Genomic DNA, 20,937 nt, shown 5'->3' with positions numbered 1-20,937 from the left:
TGGATGAAAAAAATCCAATATGCTGTGTATTACAGTGAGTATAGGAACTTGACAAGCTAATGAGGGTGCTCCTGGAGGGAAAAAGCAGTATACGCAAAGGCACAGAAATTTGAAGTATGATGGCGTGCTCAGGGAAACGCAGGTATTTTAGTATTGTTGAAGTATGGTGAGGGAGTGTCTGGAGATCAGACTGCATAGGTTGTTAGGGGAATGGTTATGCAGAACCTTGTATGCCATATTGATGATAAAGGTTGCTGAAGGATATTGAAGAATCTATTTTAGAAAGATTCCTCTGGCAGCTCTGTGGAAGATTAATTAGGAAGAGGGAAGACTGGATATAGGAGCACTGTTTCTAATGTTATTGCAGAGTCTGGACAAGAGATACTGAGTATCCGAACACGAGCAGCTGCAATGAGGATGGAGATGAGAAGATGGAAAGGAGAAATGTTTATGCTTAATGTTTTATTAGAAATGAGTGAGAGGGAGAGTAGTGAGTAGTTTAGCCAAATTTTTAGGTTTCTAGTTTAGGTGAAAGGTGGGCGTTGATGAGAAAAGGAGGTTTGGAAAATGAGTCTTGCATTTGTTGTATTTGAGATGCCTGTGGGATGCAGGTAGAGATATATGTTGTTAAAGATCCAGAAGAATTCTGGAGTGAGTTATTGGCTAGATAGATGGATTTGGGAGTCATCAGCATGTCAGTGATAGCTAAAACCATTGCATCGTTATATACCTGGGAGAATGCTGAGTCAGAAGAGGAGGAGGTCAATGAGAGAGCCTTGGGGAACAGTGATCTTTAAAGGGAATTGTATTTTTTTTTTTTATAGAATCAAGAGAGGATGACCATTCTTATATGTAAAAGCTGTACATTCTAATAAAACTTACTTTCCATAGAACCTTCAAAGTTATAATATATTTACTTGTTGCTTACAGTGCCGAAGCACCACTGCCACACACATTCCATTTTATTTTTGTATCTCTAATAGAGGGGAATTTTAGAATTGTGGTGTACTTGATGGAAGCAAAACAAGTTTATTTCTTGCTACCTTTAATTAGCAGAATTGTATGTGTAATAACTTTATCATGATTTTGCTAATTACTATTTTAAAAAAATCTTTGATTTAATGAATGACTACAAATATTCTTTTTTTTTGAGAAGGAGTCTTGCTGTGTCGCCCAGGCTGGAGTACAGTGACATGATCTTGGCTCACTGCAACCTCCACCTCCCAGGTTCAAGCAATTCTCCTACCTCAGCCTCCTGAGTAGCTGGGACTACACGTGTGTGCCACCACACCCGGCTGGGCATGGTGGCTCATGCCTGTAATCCCAATGCTTTGGGAGGCCGAGGCGGGTGGATCACCTGAGGTCAGGAGTTCGAGACCACCTGGCCAACATGGCGAAACCCCATCTCTACTAAAAACACACAAATATTAGCCGGGCGCGGTGGCGGGTGCCTGTAATCCCAGCTCCTCGGGAGGCTGAGGCAGGGAAAATCGCTTGAACCCAGGAGGTGGAGGTTTGCAGTGAGCCAAGATTGCGCCATTGCACTCCAGCCTGGGTGACGGAGCGAGACTCATTCTCAAAATAAAATAAAATAAAATAAAATAAAAAAATAAAAGTTGCAACCCAGTAAGTTGATTTCATAATTCATTAATGAATTGCAACCTAAAATTTGTAAAACATGGATCTTTATCAGCATCTTTAACATAGTACTCTAGTTGGTAGTTTTAACCATATAATAATTTTGAGATTAGTTACATAGTTATGTTTGTTTTTTATATTTTATGGGGCTACACATTAATTTTAGGCCTTTACTGTGTTAGCCGTAGGTTAGCAAGGACATTTACTGACTAGAAAACTTGTTATCATTGTAGATATCCGAACTCTGTGGTGATTATGAATTACTTTTTTTCCCCCTCAGTGGTTCATCTTCTTTTTTTTTTTTGATAGCATTCCTATGAAGTAGATTGGAACAGATATTATTTTACTAATGAGGATATCTAGAGAAAGGAAGGATATGATGGCAAATCTTCTCAACTAATCTATATTAGAACTAACTTTTCAGATTAGACTTGGGTACTCCAGCTATTAATTTATCTGACCTAAAAGATGGTTGCAAGGGCTTTCTTTGTATTTTGTAAACTTCAACTAGAATAGACAATGAAGTATCTTTGCATGATACTAGAATTTGGGATTAATACCATAAGATAAAATTTACCTAATGGCACCATTGGTATGATTCAGACATTTGGTGATATTTAATAATATGCAAATTGTTATTTCACAATATTAAATACTATTTTGAAACTTTTTTCTGCCCCTTTCTATAGGGTTTCATATGTCCCCAGTGTATGAAATCTCTTGGATCTGCTGATGAACTTTTCAAACATTATGAAGCTGTTCATGATGCTGGTAATGACTCAGGTCATGGAGGAGAGTCTAATCTTGCTTTGAAGCGGTACGGTATGATAATTTTGAAGTATAATGTTATGGAATATGCATGTGGTATCGTCGTTTAATCATGATTAATTAGCTTATGAAAATAGTAACCTTTTTGTATTATTTAATTTAAATCTGTCATCATTTAGCATATCCTTCCTCCACTATTGTTAAAAACTATTCAATCCTTGACCAGTAACTATCTATGCCAGCAACTACAATACGGTACATAGGTTATGTTTTTAATGAAGATTGTGAGTTAGCAAAAGAAGATTAAATTATATTTAGCATATTGTGTGTAATATAAGATGATACGATTTGCTTAGATGACTTTATAGTAAGTTGTTAAAATAATAAATTTAGCCAACAATTAAAATTTAATTTTTAATTTAAAATTTAAAAATTTCCATTTATAATCACCAGTATAGCAATAAGCCTACGTACACATTGTGTTTCCTGGTAATTTTTCTTGACCATTTTAAGAAGTAAAAGTAAACTAAAATATAACTACTTAGAATAGCATTCAATGATATAACTTTGCATTTCTTCTGCTATTGGAGAGAACTCTTGTCTTTTATCCCCACTGAGGGCATAAAAGTTTCACTTCATTGTACTTGTAAAAAAGTATTTTTATGCTTTCCTAAAAAAAAAAACTTACTGGTTGATTAATCTGCTGTAACACAAAGAATACTACATAAAGGAAAATATGATAACCATATAAACTTTGTGGTTGATAGATAATGTAGAACTATAAAACATGGCCATTTTACTGTATTAAAATATGTGGGAAAACCAGTGCTTTTGGGAAGAATGGATCTTCCTTTTTAATATGACTGCTAATGCTCTCGGGTATTTTTATGTGTGAATTAATAATTTTGGCTACTATTCTTTTGTCATTTGTTAGGAAATACATTAAAAACATGTAGTTAAATTATATTATAAGTGTTCTTATATTTAATATGAATTTAATAGAGTTGTGTTTCAACTATGAATTAGACCGTGTCCAGTATATGAACTTTTAACATAAAAGCATCCACGGTCTACCCTTGTTCTTCTTAACTTTTCATTTAGTGTTTTAGTTAATTGAAGCCTGACTTCTGCCCTACCATTCTCTGGCTATGGCTCTGAAGACCAACAGTAACCTGGATTATTTTCAGTTCTTATTTTGCTTGACCTCTGTTTTGATTATCTATTACTGTCTGACAATCTACCCAAAGAACATAGTGGTTTAAAACTATAACAGTTTATGAATTCTCATGATTCTTTGAATTGACTGCATGATTCTTTTGCTTTAAGTGAGGGAGACTGGGGTTGTAGGAAGACCAGAAGGTTCAAAATGGCCTCACATTCATGGCTGGAAGTCTGTGTTGGATGCCAGCTGGGAGCTCATCTGGGGCTTTATGCCAAAGGCTTCAATTCTCTTTCATGTGGGCCTCTTTATGTGGCTGCTTGGACTTCCTCACAAGCTGGTAGTTCGTTCTAAGGTAGTATGTTCCAAGAGGAAAGAAGCAGAAGCTGCCAATCTTCTTTAGGCTTGATTCAAAAGTGTCAGAGCATCACTTCTGCCATTCTATTGGATAAAGTAGTCATAGTGCCAAGTCAGATTCATGAGGCCTGAAGATAAACTTTGTCTTTTAGTGGATTAGTATAGGAAAGGAAGAACTTGATTGTAGTCATCTCTGTAGAGTATCTGCAACAACCACTGCAAAATTTGGCTGTGCCAGTTCTCCTTCCTTCTACTCTTCTGAGATGACATACCATTGTGATAATTTTTTCTTGATCTGTTTTGTATGCTGCTCTTTCTCTATATAATCTACCTAGGGTAATATCTACATCCATAACTTCCTCCTAAACCATATCTCCAACCTAGAATTATCTCCCAACTTGACTATTAGGTATCTTCCCTCAGATGTTCTGGAGGCACCTCATCATTGACATTTTGAAAACAGAGTTTTTTCTGTTTTCTTGTAAACCTACTGCTTGTCTACTATTACTTCTTCTGGAGAATGGTGTCATTATCTGTCCACCCAGTTAGTAAAGCCAGGAAAGTAGGTGTGATCATTTTTACACATCTGCTCCTCCTACCCGCATCTGATTTATCATAAAGTTTAGTTAATTCTGTTTCCTTAACAGCATATATTCTTTTACATTTTTACTGTTATAGTTTATTTTAGGCCTTAAATCTCACTCAAAAATGTTTTTTCATATTTATAGTTGGCTCTCTATCTTTAGTCTTGTACTCCTCCAATTCTCCATATTGCTGCCAGAATAATATTCTTTTTTCTTTTTTTTTTAGAGATAGGATCTTGCTCTGTTTTCCAGGCTGGTATAGTCATAGCTTACTGTAGCCTCCAACTCCTGGTCTCAAGTAATCCTCGTGCCTCAGCCTCCCAAGTAACTGGGACTACAGGCATGGACCAACATGCCTGGCTAATTTTTACTTTTTTTTTCTTTTTGGGACAGTGTCTCACTATGTTGTTCAAGAACCTCAAGATGTCCTCAAAGAATTCTCCCACCTCAACCTGCCAAAGTGTTAGGATTGCAGGCCTGAGTCACTGCGCCTGGCCAGAATAATATTCTTAAAATGCAAATTTGATTGGCATTGCTCTAAGTAGTAATTTTTGCAGGCTTCTCATTGCTTACGGAACAGTTACTGCATGCGTTTCCGTTTTTATCTTATTGTATCTCTTCTTCCCATTTTCCTACATCTCAGTTTCTGACAATTACATTCTACTCCACTATAACACTTTGGATGACATGTGACTATGAGCAGGATATGTCTTTTAGATCAAAAGTCCACATGACTCAGGTGGGTCATGAAACCTTTTTGCTTTAAAGCCTTCTGTTCATCAGCTTATATGCGAATTTCATCAACATCAATCAAATATTTGAAGCTTGATGCATTAGTGAGCTTTTTTAGGCTAGATCTTTAAATGTACATATGTAGATGTACATAGTACAAAATTCAGATGGTTCAAAAAAGTTAAGGTGAAAATTGAGCACTTGCCACCCCTTTTTCCCTAGCCTCTTTTTTTCATCAATTTCTTACGTATTCTTCCAGAGATATTCTATGCTTATATATTCATATGCTTATATCTATGTACATATAAATAAATATATAAATATATGTAATTATATAAAAGATAGCAATTCTACGTTGTTCTGTATCTTTTGTTTCTCTCTGTATCTTATGGATTCTTTCATATCAAGGTAGATAGAGCTATCTTATCTTTTTAATGATAGCATGGAATTTTCTCATTCTTTGGTTGATGACTATTCAGGTTATTTCTCATGTTTTGCATACTTATGACATCACAAAGTTCCTTTGGAGATACCATTTGTACTTGTTTGAGTATATCTGTAGGATGAATTTGAATCCAGCAGGGGAAGATATGTTCCTGACATCCAGAATAATAATTTTTTTTTGAGACTGAGTTTTGTACTTGTTGCCCAGGCTGGAGTGCAATGGCACAATCTCGGCTCACCGCAACCGATACCTCCCGGGTCCAAGCGATTCTCCTGCTTCAGCCTCCTGAGTAGCTGGGAATACAGGCATGCGCCACCACGCCCGGCTAATTTTCTATTTTTAGTAGAGATGGGGTTTCTCCATGTTGGTCAGGCTGGTCTCGAACTCCTGACCTCAGGTGATCTGCCCGCCTCGGCCTTCCAAAGTGCTGGGATTACAGGTGTGAGCCACCGTGCCCGGCCAGAATGATAATTCTTTATAATGATGTTTTCTCATGAAATCTCTCTCCTGCAGAAGGGCTTAGAATGGTCAGTTCACCATTCTTTGTCAGTTTGACCCTTAGGTGAGGGGAACAGAATGTGAGAAGCTTCTGAGACAGGAAAGAGCATGTCATACCCAAAGGATCAGAAATAAGCAGTGTTTTGTGTGTGTTGTGTGTATTTCCCCCCTTTTTACAGAGCTGCTGCTCCTCTTTTTCTTCTTCCTCTTCCTCCTCCTCCTCTTCTTCTTCTTTGTCTTCTTTTTTTTTTTTAAGGTAGAACCTAGCATTTTATTTAGATCTTCATTAAACTGTTGGAATTGAGAACCAGACATATATAATGAACCTCCAAAAATAGATCCTGAAAGGCACTTTCTGCTTAGGGCAAGCAGTCATGGAATAAGCATGTAAACAAGCTGGCTTCTCTGTATCACACCAGCTAAGTCAGCTTTCTCCATGGCCAGCCACACCAGCTCTGCCCTCCCTTCTGTTAACACCAGCCAAACCCCCTGTAGGTCAAACCCAAGGTTTTTCTGTAGGACACCTTGGCCTACCTAGGAATGCTGGAAACATGTTAAAGGAATCATGGTAATCATGGTATTGAGAGAAAAAAAATTTTTTTAAAGCTGCCATTTGAGGTGATAGCTTCACTGTACTTAACGCCATACCCCAGAATACAATAAATAAGCAATTAGAAAATGTTCAAGTATGAAGGGATTTCCTCCTCCCCGCCAAAAACACTGCTTTCTGAAGGAAGCTGACTTCTCTGTAGCTACACCAGCTGTTGAGAAAGCTCATTGGATCTGGTTTTGAAAATAAAACAAAACTAAAACCCTGGGAGGCATTATTGTGCAGTGTGGAGTACTCAGGCTTTCTTATAAAGAAAAAAAAACGTTATCTGGTACTAAAGTGTGCAACCTTCAGACCCTCAGGTACTGGCCTGTGACTTCCCTGTATGGCATCACAAAGATGCCAGGTGCCTTTTTTTCTAGAGCTAGGAGTTGGTGAGGTGTGGCTAGTGCTGAAACCATGCATAGGATTGGTTTACTAAATTAAAACCTTGCGTGTATGTCCTCCAAAATACAGCTGAAAGTGGAGAGATTTTGATTTGGTGCTGTTAAAGAGGTGGCAATTAAGAGCGTAAGCACCAGGGAGATGGTTTAATGGTAACTGCCTTTTTTTGATGTCAGGCTAGAGCTCCAACTGGGAACTTGCGTTACATACAAGACTGATCAGATAGGGAACACACCCTGACAAAGAGCTCATAATTAGAAATGGATCAAGTTACAGGGAGGATAAGGGGAAGGCTTCACATTCATAATAGAGCTCAAGATATTACAAATTCATGCTGACAGGGCTGTGGCATTGCCAGACAGAGGCTATAAGTGGAACTACAAGTACTTTATGTGCACATTGCAAGGACATTTTCAGCATCTGGTGTGGGAAAGTCAATGCAATTAGGACTTTGGAGCGTTGGGTAGGGCACAAATGTTCAATTTCAAAGCATTATTTACTACAATGTTGTTTCTAGGCAGTTACATGGATCACCTGTGCTCACTAAATTCATTACAATGGTAAACAAAACACCTAGGGACAGAATAGCAAGCCCAACAAAACACCGAAGATTATTTACTACAGTGTTGTTTCTAGGCAGTTACATGGATCACCTATGCTCACTAAATTCATTATTGATAAACAAAACACCTACGGACAGAATAGCAAGCCCAACTTACCCACAAAAGCTAAAATTCATGTCATTGACTAGAGTGACTACAACTGATCAGGCGCTGAAACAGGACAGGAAAATTTAGGAAGGAAGGCCCTTTCCCTCAGAGCTTGAAGGCTTCTCTGTTGCCTTTGCCAACAAGTATGGGGAAAAAAGACTAAAACTTTCAATATTTAAGCTTTTTGGGCACTTCCCATGGGAAGCTGTCCCTACCAAAGTGGCCGTAGGCTGCAGTCCTCTGATAAATTGGCTTCTTCAGATCCAGATCCCTGACAATGACCCTAGGGTGGAGATCAAAATTCTTCTTTATAATCTCTAGTAGCTCCCTCTCACTCTTCTGAGAGGTACTATAATGGAAAACAGAGATAGATAATGGATGAGAAACTCCAATAGAATAAGAGACCTGAACAAGAACCGTTCTGCACAGACCTCCTTTAACAAGGGATTTTGCCACTGAATGAGCAGCATAAGCAGCTGAACGGTTGACCTTAGTATAATCCTTTCCTCAAAGGCACCTCCTCCATGAACACCCCAACCTCTGTAAGTGTCCATAATGGTTTTCTGTCCAGTCATGCAAACCAGCATCACCCCGAGGCCCACCAATAACAAGTCTGCCACTTGGCTATAGGTGGTAGATTGTATCCTCATCAAGGTATTTTGCAGGCACAAAGGCTTTGATGACTTTCTCCTTTAGGGCCTCCCTCATCTCACCAAGACGAACCTCTTCATCATGCCAAACAGATATAACAATTGTGTGGACTCTGTTGGGAAGCATAGCACCTCAATCCTGCATATAGTGCACAGTAACTTGAGTTGTAGAATCAGGGCATAACCAAGGCAAAGTGCCATTATGGCGTAGTTCTGCCAGTTTGGCTTTAAGCTTGTATGCTAAGACAATGGTTAAAGGCCTACATACACTCCTCAGTTTCATCAGTGGCGTATCCAAACATCAAGCCCTGGTCTCCAACACCAATGTCTTCTTCATTTCTGTCAAGATGAACACCTTCAGAAATATCTGGTGACTGTTGCTCCAAGGCTACCAGCACATTACAAGTCTTGTAGTCAAACCCTTTGGAAGAATCATCATATCCAATGTGTTTAATAGCTTCACGAAGCATTTTCTGTTAGTCAACAGCAGCTCTGGATGTAATTTCACGTGCAGGAAGGATCATTCCAGTTTTAGCAACAGTTTCACAAGCTACTTTGGCATCAGGATTTTGTTGAAGGTGGGCATCAAGGACAGCCTCACTGATCTGGTCACAGATCTTATCTGGGTGGCCTTCCCCCACCAACTCTGAGGTGAAGAGGAACGTGCCCTTCTCAATGAACACCTAGTGGAAGCTGTTGAGCTCCCGTTCATGTTGGTGTTGGTGGCAGTGAGTGGAAGTGGCGTTGAGAAGGAGCAGCGGCAAGATGGCAGCTGCGAAATGCGCAAGTTGCAGACGGCATTCTACTCAGTGCGCAGTATCAGGGCGTAACCAAGGGTGGTGCGGAGTGAACCAGGGCTTTTTCTCAGTATGAAAGATGGAAGCCAATGTTAATAGAGCTAAATGAATGAAGGGGAGAGTGATAAGGCAATGACTAGATTATGTATATTTTGTAGTCCATGTTAATGAGTTTAGATTTTATGCTAACTACAATAGGAAGCCATTGATGCTTATTGTTAGTAAATTAATGGGAGACATTTTGCCTCTTGGCTTGGGCACTTAACAGTCAGTTATATGATTATTTCCATGAGAAAATGTTTTTTCCATTTATAAACAGTAAGCTTTAGGAATAAAATCGTTTTTCTGAGGGATTTATATATATGCCATTATAGATAAAATCTTCCGTAGTTTTTTTTTGAATTGAAAAAACTATAATATTAATATACAATTACTAGCCATGATTTCTTAAGACCAGTTTGTTAATTAAAGGACATTGACTATTAATTCCTTCCCCCCATTTTTATTTAGAGATGATGTAACACTGCTCAGACAAGAGGTCCAAGACCTACAGGCTTCACTTAAGGTAAGAATAAAAATTGTTATACCTTTTTATTTTCAGTGTTTCAGATAATACCTCTTTTTAAATTTACTAATTAAAAATCTTTTTTATTAGGAAGAAAAATGGTACTCGGAAGAATTAAAGAAGGAATTAGAAAAATATCAAGGGCTGCAGCAGCAAGTAATTGCTTTTAACTACTTAAAGCATGTTTATTAGTTGTTTATTTTTATTGTTGAAAACTAAACTTAATACCTTTTTGCAAGCAGGTGGCGTCCTGATATAAATAACTTCCTAATTTGTTTCTCTGTGTTGAATTCTGATGAATGCAAACAAATGTATGAGGAGTGAAGATGTAATTTTTTTAAAGGTGTTCCATTAAAAATGAGTTACTGGATGGGCCCACGCCTGTAATCCCAGCACTTTGGGAGGCTGAGGCGAGAGAGTTGCTTGAGCCAGGAGTTCGAGACCAGCCTGGGCAACACAGGGAGACCCCTGTCTCTACAAAAAATTTAAAAATTAGCTGAGTGTGGTGCCATGTGCCTGTGGTCCCAGCTACTTGAGAGGCTGAGATGGGAGATTCACTTGACCTCTGGATTTCAGGGCTGTGGTGAGCTATGATCTCACCACTGCTCTCCAGCCTGGGCAACAGAGCAAGACTCTGCCTCAAAAAAAAAAAAAAAAAAAAAAAAAAAAAAGAATCAGGTATCTATATGTTGTTTTTTTTTATACCAGGCTGTATTATCCTAATGTTTTGTAATATACCTAAATGGTTAAAAAAGTAGGTTCAAACAGTACTGAGTCTTCAAAGCATTTAAGTTTCTGACAAATTGATAATGACTAAAGTGTATATTGGTAGGGAAAGAGATATTACTAGCTATAAATAGCTAGTAATATTATTTATTATGTTAGTGAAGATTGAAAACTGGGAAACCTGTTCTGTTAACAATGTTAAGTTTTTAAAAAACTAAAAAATGTGTATTTGTACATACATGCACACACACTCATATTCTGTATGACTTTACATAAAAATAATACATAGAGAAAAACAGAAGAAAATCACTGCAGTATCAAAAGTGGTTCTCTTTGAATAGGATTTTTTTGATGTCTTAGATTCTATATAGTTTAGTGTATTTTCTAAGTAAATGCCTTAATTATGATTTTTATGCTGAAATTATATTGATTTTATTCTGAAATTATAGGAAGAATCAAAGATTAACGAAGTTTTACCAAATAATTTTACCATAGTCATCATTTGTAAGAATAAAAGTAGTTACCCTTCAGCAATAGTTCTAATATTTTTGTAAAGTAATTAATAATCCCTTTGCATGTTATCTTGGCATATTGTGACTTTCAGTGAGGCTTTTTTGCTTTTTAAAGCCTTTGCACCAAGAATTGGCAGTTGGACTGAAAAAGACAAAAACAAATAAATAAATGACAAGATAATCAGTCTTATTACTACTCAGCTTTTCTAATTGGTGATTCTGTTAACATTAAAGGAGTTTTTAGTAATCCAAATTACTTATAACTCATTTACTCATGTTTTATATAGATGCCATTAATAATTAATTGAGTATGGGCTGTATTATTTTCTGTATCTGAAAGCAGAGTGGAAATTGTTTACTGCATTTGAGACGACTATTTCACATTTAATACACTTAAATAACTTTTCCACAGTGCAAGGTGTAAGTTACCTTGGCAGGAAATTTACCTTTTGGGGAAAATATATTTTAAATACTTAAGATTCTTAGCAATCAGTATGTCTTAGTTCAATGTATAGAGAAACAAAAAGTCAGATATACTAGGAAATGCCGTATTAAACTCTTTCAGATGGGTATAATTCTTTAAAATATAAAAATAATGCCAAGGTAGTATATTATTTTGTTCCTAATACATGTGACAAATTAAGCCTTATGGAATCTGTTATTTCTGCTTCTTTTAAAGTTGACTTGTCCTGAATTAAAAATTTATGCTTATAAAGCCAATTTTTTTAGTAGTGATAGTTTGATAGCATGTTTTTTTTTTTTTTTTTTTTTTTTTTTTTTGAGACAGAGTCTCGCTCTGTCACCCAGGCTGGAGTGCAGTGGCGCGCGATCTCGGCTCACTGCAAGCTCCGCCTCCCGTGTTCACAGCATTCTCCTGCCTCAGCCTTCCTAGTAGCTGGGACTACAGGCACGCCCGCCACCAGGCCGGCTAATTTTTTGTATTTTTAGTAGAGACGGGGTTTCACCATATTAGCCAGGATGGTCTCGATCTCCTGACCTCGTGATCCGTCCGTCTCGGCCTCCCAAAGTGCTGTGATTACAGGCGTGAGCCACCGCGCCCGGCCGTGATAGCACGTTTTAACTAATGCAAGTTTTAGTAGTGATAGCTTGATAGCATGTTTTAACTAATGCAAATGTTCAACTATTATAGGTGTTGTGTTTGATTGTAATAAGAAGCATGATTTGAAGTATGATTTCATGAATTGCATGGTTTATTGCCAAAGAGAGATTTTCTTCGGTTCACAGTGCTTAAAAGGGGGAGAAATAACATGAACAAATCTTAGAGGGAATATCAATAGATGAGGTATATTAACCATATAGTGGGTGAGTTCCAAAATTATTAAAGTCTAGTCACTTTATCAGGATGGAAGCAGGCTTTTGTGAAAAGTAAAGTCTAAAAGGGTTGAGGTGTACCTTTTTTTATGAGCAGTCTCTCTGGAGAGATGGCATCCAAAACAGTGGAGATCCCAGACAATGGGGATCTCCTGCTGCTAGAGGAGATGTAGGTGTTGGCTGCCGAGACTCAAAGCTCTAAGGCCAATAGGATATGGCCCTATTGCAGCATGAGCTGCCAGTCTCAAAGAAAGCAGCTGAAAAAGTGCAGCCTGCCATGGCCTAAGCTTTCAAAGTATCTTTCAAACTCTTTGGTTAATATGTATTTTGAAGTCCAGTAGTTGAGGTCAGTAGCTCAGATCTGGGGTATGATAAGGTCTGATGTAATACTACTGAAGAGAGGAGAAGTTCATTCCAAGTTCTCACATATGGGGTCTAACAGGTATTACATGCTTGAGCGGAGGGGGATAACACTCCAAGTTCTTATGACAGCAAAATATATAGCATCCATGTAGCAAACTATGTTAGTGTTAGAAATTATTTCAAAGCTACATACTAATACGATTGAATGTTGCCAGTTGACTTAAGTATTTGTTTTAGAATCTATATTTATAATTACAATAATTGTGCTATTTATTTATTACTGAATTCATGGAATTTAAGATGACCATAATAACTTCATATATATTAACATACAAGAAAATCTATGTTAGAACTAATAAACTGAAGTTAGATCATTAGGCTAGTCTGCCTGCTGGTCTCTTACAGATCTGGAAGAATGGAAACCACCAAATTTAAATTTTCACCAAAATCTTACTACTTACCTGAAAGAAAGTGACTTTCAGAGATTTTTTTAACATTGACCATTTTAACAGTATTATCTTTTCCTTTTAATTCATTTGTTTATGTCTTTTGTTTTAATTGAGGAGGCCAAACCTGATGGGTTGGTGACTGATTCATCAGCAGGTAACTTTACTTAAAGCAGATATTTTGTCAGTTTTCTTTTTCTTCTTATTTGTTTTCCTTTCTTTTTCTTTGATGCCTGCCAAATGAATTTTGTTTCATGGTTATGCTTTATGACTCTAAAACAGTGAAGATAATGGTCATATTCTAGGTGTAGAGAGTTACATGTGAACTTCATAATTTAATCAGTTAACTAAAATTTTAGTTTTTTTAGTTCATTATATTTTGAAGTAAGAAACTTCTGGAATATTACATTAATATGGTTGTTTAATGAAATTTTAAGTCTATATTAAGAGTAAGATAGTTTATTTTCTTTATGATGAAGTATTAGGAGTTGACTGCATACTTTAATGAATTAAAAGGCCTTGAGATCTTAACCATTTCCAACATCCCGCTTTATAACTAATTTTATCAGAGGAGCAGAATGTTTTCCTTTTTGAGCCAGGCTTGGTGGCTCATGCCTATAATCCCAACACTTTGGGATACTGATAGGGGAGGATGGCTTGAACCCAGGAATTTAAGATCAGCCTCCGTAACATAGCGAGACCCCATCTCTTAAAAAAAAGAAAAGAGTGTATTCCTTTTTGGTCATTTGATGGATATGGGAAAATAACTGTGAAATGTGAAATCAAAATAACTTGTAATAAAATATTTATAGATTATTTAGCAGTGATTCTAAATATTCATTTCATTTGTAGTGTATGTTTGTAAATTATGATTTGTACCTTAAGTGAAGCAGATATACTTAATTTCTTGAAGTGTCAAAATACTACTTGTAATTGGATAATAAACTTAAGTTGATCATCTTTACAACTGTAATAAATATAAGTAATAACAATTTAGCATATGTAATTAACATGGTATTTGAATAACTGCGACACTTTTTTGTAGAACTACAGTCTTTGGAACAGCAATTAGAAGAAGCCCAAACAGAAAATTTTAATATTAAGCAAATGAAAGACTTATTTGAACAGAAAGCAGCCCAACTTGCTACTGAAATTGCAGGTAAATTGAGTTAGAATTTTTTAGCCAATAAATCAATCTCATTACCTTTTTGCCATTATATACCCTAGCAATAAATATAGTATTTTAGTGTGTTAAAGCATTTGTGATAGACTTCCAATGGTGATTAATGGAATTTAATGATTTCAGAGTTGCTATGTAAATTATTTTGTTTGTCCTCTAGCTGCCTTCCTTCAAAGGACTGGTGTTTCTTTGTAGATTCTTCTTGAAATTTAGAGAAGATACATTTTCTTCTGTGGCATGCTTAAAGATTAAAAAGGAACATTTTAAAGAAGTGAAGTAAATAATGTAGTATAAATGTAACACTTGGTTATACTATCACATATATATGTTTTTAACATGTGCTTTTAGGTAAAATATGTGATTAAGTACATTAAAATGCTAATTATTAACAATGTTGAGTGGAATTTATGTAGACAGTTAATTTTAAGTTCATTTCATGTAATTAGAAGTATAAATTTACTGTATATATTTATGGTTATCTAAGGAATGTGAATTTGAATTAGAGTGATATACAGATATGCAGAGTAATATATGGAAACTTATAAAACTGTACTCCCCTTAAACTAATATTTATATAACTATCTTTAATTAGATATAAAGTCAAAGTATGATGAAGAAAGGAGTCTTCGAGAAGCTGCTGAACAAAAAGTGACACATCTGACAGAAGAATTAAACAAAGAGGCAACTGTAATTCAAGATCTGAAGACGGAACTGGTAATTTAGGAATTATTTATTGAGATGTACTCTTATACCTTTCTAAATTAAAAATAAAATACATACCCTGAAGGAAAATGTTTAAAAATATAATTTGAGTGAAATCAGGAAATAAGCAATTCCCTATATTCTACCACCTGCATATATATTCTGTATATGATTTTTAAAATAAAAATGGAATGTTATGATACATAACTTACTGCCTTAACATTTTTGTTGTTTCTGTCTAAATATCATCTGTCATTTTAGTAGTTTTCATATCTGCATCTCTGATCCTGGTCTTCTCTTGCATGTTTGTTTTATAAATCCATCTGCTTTTAGGGTACTTTGTGTTGAATTTCTAGCTTTAATTTCAAATTCAACAAGTATGAAATCAAAGTAATCATGTTTCCTCATTACTGTATTTCTGTTATTGGAACCATACATCTCTAATACTCTCCCAAGACTTAATAATCTTGGATCTGTCCTTGACTTTCTTTCCTTTATTTAGCTCTCAATAAATATATAAATTAACTACATCCAACCTGGAGCAAACTCTATGCTTTCATTTGCTCCTTCATTTTTATTACCAGTTTCGTAGGATAGAAAAAGAAGGAATGTAGCATTTTCAAGTCACTGTTATGACCAATAGATGTAGTTTGTGAAGGGAAGGAAAACAAATAAAGTAGTAAAGATAATTGTGAATTTACTATACAGCACCTTGAGTATTAATACTATTAAATATGAGGTAGGATGGGAAGAGGAAGTGGCTTATTGTGGGAGAAGATATCAGTGTTCAATGTTTGAAGTCTAAAAATTGATATTGATGATTGTTTCCCTTTTGATTCCTTTGTAGTGAAATGATTCTAAAAATGTGTATTATTTTAGTTTTTCACTTTAATTTTTAATTAAAATGTGTTGTTTCACAGCTTCAGAGACCGGGTATAGAAGATGTTGCCGTGCTAAAGAAAGAACTGGTCCAAGTTCAAACACTAATGGATAACATGACCTTGGAACGTGAGCGAGAATCTGAAAAACTCAAAGATGAATGCAAAAAATTGCAGTCACAATATGCTAGCTCAGAGGTAATGAAGTTCATTGTACTTAAACGTGATTCATATTAGCTTGTGTAGTGTATACTATTGAGTGAAGCCAGGATTTGAGATTTTTCTGAGTGGCCTATCAAAATATTTGTCTTTCTTTCATTTTTGATCTGAATAATATTTGTTTATAGTCAATGTGGTCTCACAGTCAGTATGTTTTGCTTTATAAAGCTAGACACTCAGAAATATTTGCATAAAGATTATTATTCTGTTTAATATATATATTGTTGACATGATATTTAAGGTTAAATTTACTCAAGGTTGGTTGATAAATGGTAATTGACTTTAAAGGAAGAATGATAGCATTTTCTACAATTATATTACCAATTTTGTTTAGAAAATATATTTAAGAAAGGCTTATTTTGTAATAAGCTTATTTCTTTTTTTTTTTTTTTTTTTTTGAGACAAAGTCTTGCTCTGTCACCCAGGCTGGAGTGCAGTGGCGTGATCTCAGCTCACTGCAACCTCCACCTCCCGGGTTCAAGTGATTCTTCTGCCTCAGCCTCCCAAGTAGCTGGGATTACAGGTGCCTGCCACCACGCCTGGCTAATTTTTGTATTTTTAGTAGAGATGGGGCTTCACCATGTTGGCCAGGCTGGTCTCGAACTCCTGACCTCAGACGGTCTGCCTGTCTTGGCTTCCCAAAGTGTTGGGATTACAGGCGTGAGCCACTGCACCCGGCCATAAGCTTATTTCTAATTGATGGACTTTGAATTATGAATTTGAAAGAAGTCTTGAACTAGTCTAAATTCAGTCCAGAACTTCCCTTTATGCCAACCCTGCTAAGTGATCCACAATCCTTGCTAGGTGGTGTAGGGTGTGCATATTTCTTCCTAAGTCTATTTTATTGAGCTGACATTTGTTTCCCTGTAATTTACATGCGCTGGTTCTGGTTCTGTCCTTAGGAATTACACAGAATAAATTGTTCCTCTTTCCACATGAGGTATTTGAAGACTGCTCATATTTATTCGGAGTATTTCTCTTCCAAGATAAACAGTTTCAGTTCTTCTACTATTTCTTACATGACATGACTTTGGCCTGTAAATCACTTGTATAATATGTCAGCATTTAATAAACTCTAAGATATATAATACATAAATGTGCTTAAAAATCCTAGCCTTTGTCCTTTTTACTTTATTATAGGAGACATTTTGTTATGACTACTGTTACTTGTAGTCTTTAAGCTCCCTTATGTAAAGTAGACCTCTGATTTTCATATTTTCAGTTTAAAAAGTTGTTACCGTAACATTTTAATTTGAATCTCTTCCTTAGAGTTTTGTAACTGGTGATCTAAAAGCCACTCTATTCACAAATAGTAACATGTCATCAAGCTTTGGGGTATAAGTATTATAGATAACCCATGTCTAATTCATTTTTAAAAATCTTTCTTTATCTTATGGGAAGAGATGGTGAAAGTTTGTGGATATAACACACATAGGCATGTAAGGCCTTATGATGCCTAACACTACACTCTCTAACTTATGATATTTGGATGCAGTTTTTCCAAAATTGACACTTTGTAGCCCAATAACACTTAATTCCAAAAATTTTCAAACAATTTCAGGTGGTTCATGAACTTACTGAAGCCAGTTAAAAGCTCTTGTCCTACTGGTATTATTAATCAGCAGAAGACAATGATAAATCTATAAGTACAAATATGAAATCAAGGAGAGGCTGAATCAAAGAAGTCTCATGAGGAAAAGTGCTATTCAGATGTTAATGTCAAAATACCTAAACCAGGGTGAACCCAGTCATTTATTTCTTTGTATCAGTAAGAACTATTTTTGTTTAGATATGTCTGCCTATTGGTATTTCTCAAATAAAAAAAAATACACTCTCTTTTGATTAAAAAATATCTTAAATGCTATTTGAAATTTTAAAATAAATGTATTATGGTGACTAAAACAGAACCAAATTAATGGCAGTTTTAGGAATATGTATTTTAAAGTTGAGTCCTCTCTGACTTATTCCAGCTGCAAGTTTTGGAGTTATGCATATACTTTTTAAACAAATAGAACATTAACAAGGAAAATAAATTTACATGTTTACTTGCATTTAAAAAAAATACAGGCTGAGTATGGTGGCTCACCTCTATAATCCTAGGACTTTGGCAGCTGAGGCAGGCAGATTGCTTCAGTCCAGGAGTTTAACCAGCCTGGGCAACATGGTGAAATCCTGTCTCTATAGAAAGTTAGCCAGACGTGCTGGCACGTACCTGTACTCCCAGCTAGGTGGGAAGCTGAGGTGAGAGGATTGCTTGAGCCCAAAAGGTTGAGGCTGCAGTGAGCCATGATCACACCACTGCACTCTAGCCTGGGCGATAGAGGCAGACCCTGTTTCAAAAAAAAAAAAAAGTGAGAATATAATATAACTTGCTAATGGGAAGACATTTCTAAGTAATATTTAAGAGTTACTCTAATTTAAGAATTACTCATTTCTAAGTAATATTTAAGAGTTACTCTAATAAATTCTTATTTAAGAATTTTTAGTGTTTTATGAATTTATATTTCTATTGTAGATTAAAATACCTTTATATCTAAGGAGAATAAGTCTAATAAATTCTTATTTAAGAATTTTTAGTGTTTTATGAATTTATATTTCTATTGTAGATTAAAATACCTTTATATCTAAGGAGAATAAGTCATTTAAGATGAAAAAGCTATGATTAGAGTTTTTTTGTTTTTCTTTATTTAACAAATTATTTTTGGTAGAGATGGGATCTTGCTATGTTGCTTAGGCTGGTCTTGACCTCCTGGCCTCAAGCAGATCCTTCTGCCTTAGTTTCCCAAAGTGTTGGTATTAAAGGTGTGAGTCACCACACCCGTTCTATGACTAGAGTTACGAAAGATAGGGAGGTGAAAGAATTTAGTGTCTCCCTCCATCGTCTCCTCCTGCAAACAGGGCTTTGTAAGAAATGGTGATTTTTTTTTTTTTTTCTAGAAAAGGTATTTCTAGGAAAGAAGGAAAATGGCTTAGAAATCAGTTCTTTGTGTCTTCATTTAAATTTTCATAAAAATTTATCTTTTCAAGTATTTGGAAATAAATTTAGAAAGGAACTTATTTGTGCTGAGTAACTGAATAGGTGATTTAATATTTCATTATATTTTTAATAAAATAATAATACTTATTACCTATTTAATTAATAGATATGTAGTGATGAATGAGACCTTGGCTATGTTAAAATATTTTGAATAACTTTAGGAAATGGTAACTTAAGAGTCAGAATAATATTATTATTAGAAACAAACTCTTACTCTTTTGAGCACCAGTAGGTTTTGGATACTATGTTAGGCACTTAAAACGTGATCGCATTTGTTTCTTATAACCCCGTAAGTTAACTATTAAGTATGTTTTACATGTGAGGAATCTGAGAGGCAATGAGATTAAGTAAATTGTTCAAGGTCACACCTAATATAAAAGCTAGGGTTGGAACTCAGGTTTTGTCCAAAGCCTGTGTCATTCCCTTTTTATTATGTTGTCTCCTAATTTAGGTGGTCTGATGATTGCCTTTTAAGTAAATTTGCGCTATTAATCTTGTCCTAATACTTATTGTTAATTACTTTTCTAATTTTGCCATATTGTGTGTTGTAATATTTGTATTGGGCAATAGCTTAAAATACTTTTGAGTTGTGTCATACCATTTCCATATGAAAAAAATTACTAATTACTTCATCTCATTTATTTGTTTATAACTGCATTTGTTTTTTAGCTTTTCCTTAATCTGAATATATGACGTTTTATTAATTTATTAAAATTCAATTCTAGTTATTTTCAATTAAGTATGTTAGTGAATTATAGGACTTAATACAACAATTTTTATTATGGATGTTGCTGTTTTTACCAAACCTATATATTGGCATCAGAAACAAAACACATACAAAGGAATTAAAGAAGCTAAAAATTTATTTTTAAGGGCCAGGTGCAGTGGCTCACACCTGTAATCCCAGCACGTTGGGAGGCCCAGGCGGTGGATCACCTGAGGTCAGGAGTACAAGACTAGCATGACCAACACGGTGAAACCCTGTCTCTACTAAAAATACAAAAAATTAGCCGGGTGTGTGGTGGCGCATGCCTGTAATCCCAGCTACTTGGGAGGCTGAGGCAGGAGAATCCCTTGAACCCGGGAGGTGGTGGTTGCAGTGAGCCAAGATCATGTCACTGTACTTCGAACCTGGGCAACAGAGTGAGACTCTGTCTCAAAAAAAGAAAAACAAATCTCAAGTAAACATTTATTTCAAACCAAATTAATGGCAATTTTAGGAATATGTGTTTTAACATTTAGCTCAAATAAATGTTTATTTGACTAGTATACCTAGTTGGGGCTGAAGATACATAATCTGGTGTACATTATTAACTATGTATGTCCTTGTGTTTATTATTTTCATTGAATGCATACCTTATGAATTCATTGACTTCTTTTTGCCTGGGTATTTTTGAAGGCATATAGAAAATATCTCATTCTAAAGCATTTGAAAATTCTTTATAAATAATTGGCTGTTTTATGGATTGGAAATTGAGGATTTAAAGGTTAAAAAGTATATTTATACAAATCTACATTATTGAAAATATCTAAGCTGTAATCAACTTATATTTGGTGTAGTAGTCAATGGAAATGATTTTTAAAGAATTTTACTTTTTTCCAAATAAACTCATTGAATCCCAGTTTTAAGTGCTAAAATGTTCAT

General features: G+C 35.4%; 1 protein-coding gene and 1 pseudogene across 5 annotated transcripts in view; one reads left to right on the top strand and one right to left on the bottom strand.

Annotated features, from left to right (window-relative positions):
- The window catches only part of EEA1 (early endosome antigen 1), a 156,819-nt gene that overhangs the window by 62,321 nt on the left and 73,561 nt on the right, over positions 1-20,937 (top strand). For 3 of the 5 annotated variants that reach the window (XM_016923975.4, XM_522610.9, XM_063785991.1), the window contains exons 3-9: positions 2,328-2,455; positions 9,843-9,897; positions 9,988-10,053; positions 13,394-13,433; positions 14,322-14,435; positions 15,049-15,170; positions 16,079-16,234. In XM_016923975.4, coding sequence (XP_016779464.2) covers positions 2,328-2,455; positions 9,843-9,897; positions 9,988-10,053; positions 13,394-13,433; positions 14,322-14,435; positions 15,049-15,170; positions 16,079-16,234 — 681 coding nt within the window. Of the gene's footprint in view, positions 1-2,327; positions 2,456-9,842; positions 9,898-9,987; positions 10,054-13,393; positions 13,434-14,321; positions 14,436-15,048; positions 15,171-16,078; positions 16,235-20,937 lie in introns of those variants that run through there. The other 2 variants (XM_016923974.4, XM_063785992.1) reach the window with 2 other exon arrangements.
- Positions 8,027-9,773, bottom strand: LOC134807450 (S-adenosylmethionine synthase-like; annotated as a pseudogene).

This window comes from Pan troglodytes, chromosome 10, assembly GCF_028858775.2.
Source record: "Pan troglodytes isolate AG18354 chromosome 10, NHGRI_mPanTro3-v2.0_pri, whole genome shotgun sequence".
In the NCBI taxonomy this organism is placed as follows: Eukaryota; Metazoa; Chordata; class Mammalia; order Primates; family Hominidae; genus Pan; species Pan troglodytes.
Note: the sequence above shows the minus strand (reverse complement) of the source record. Positions and strands in the feature narration are given on the sequence as shown.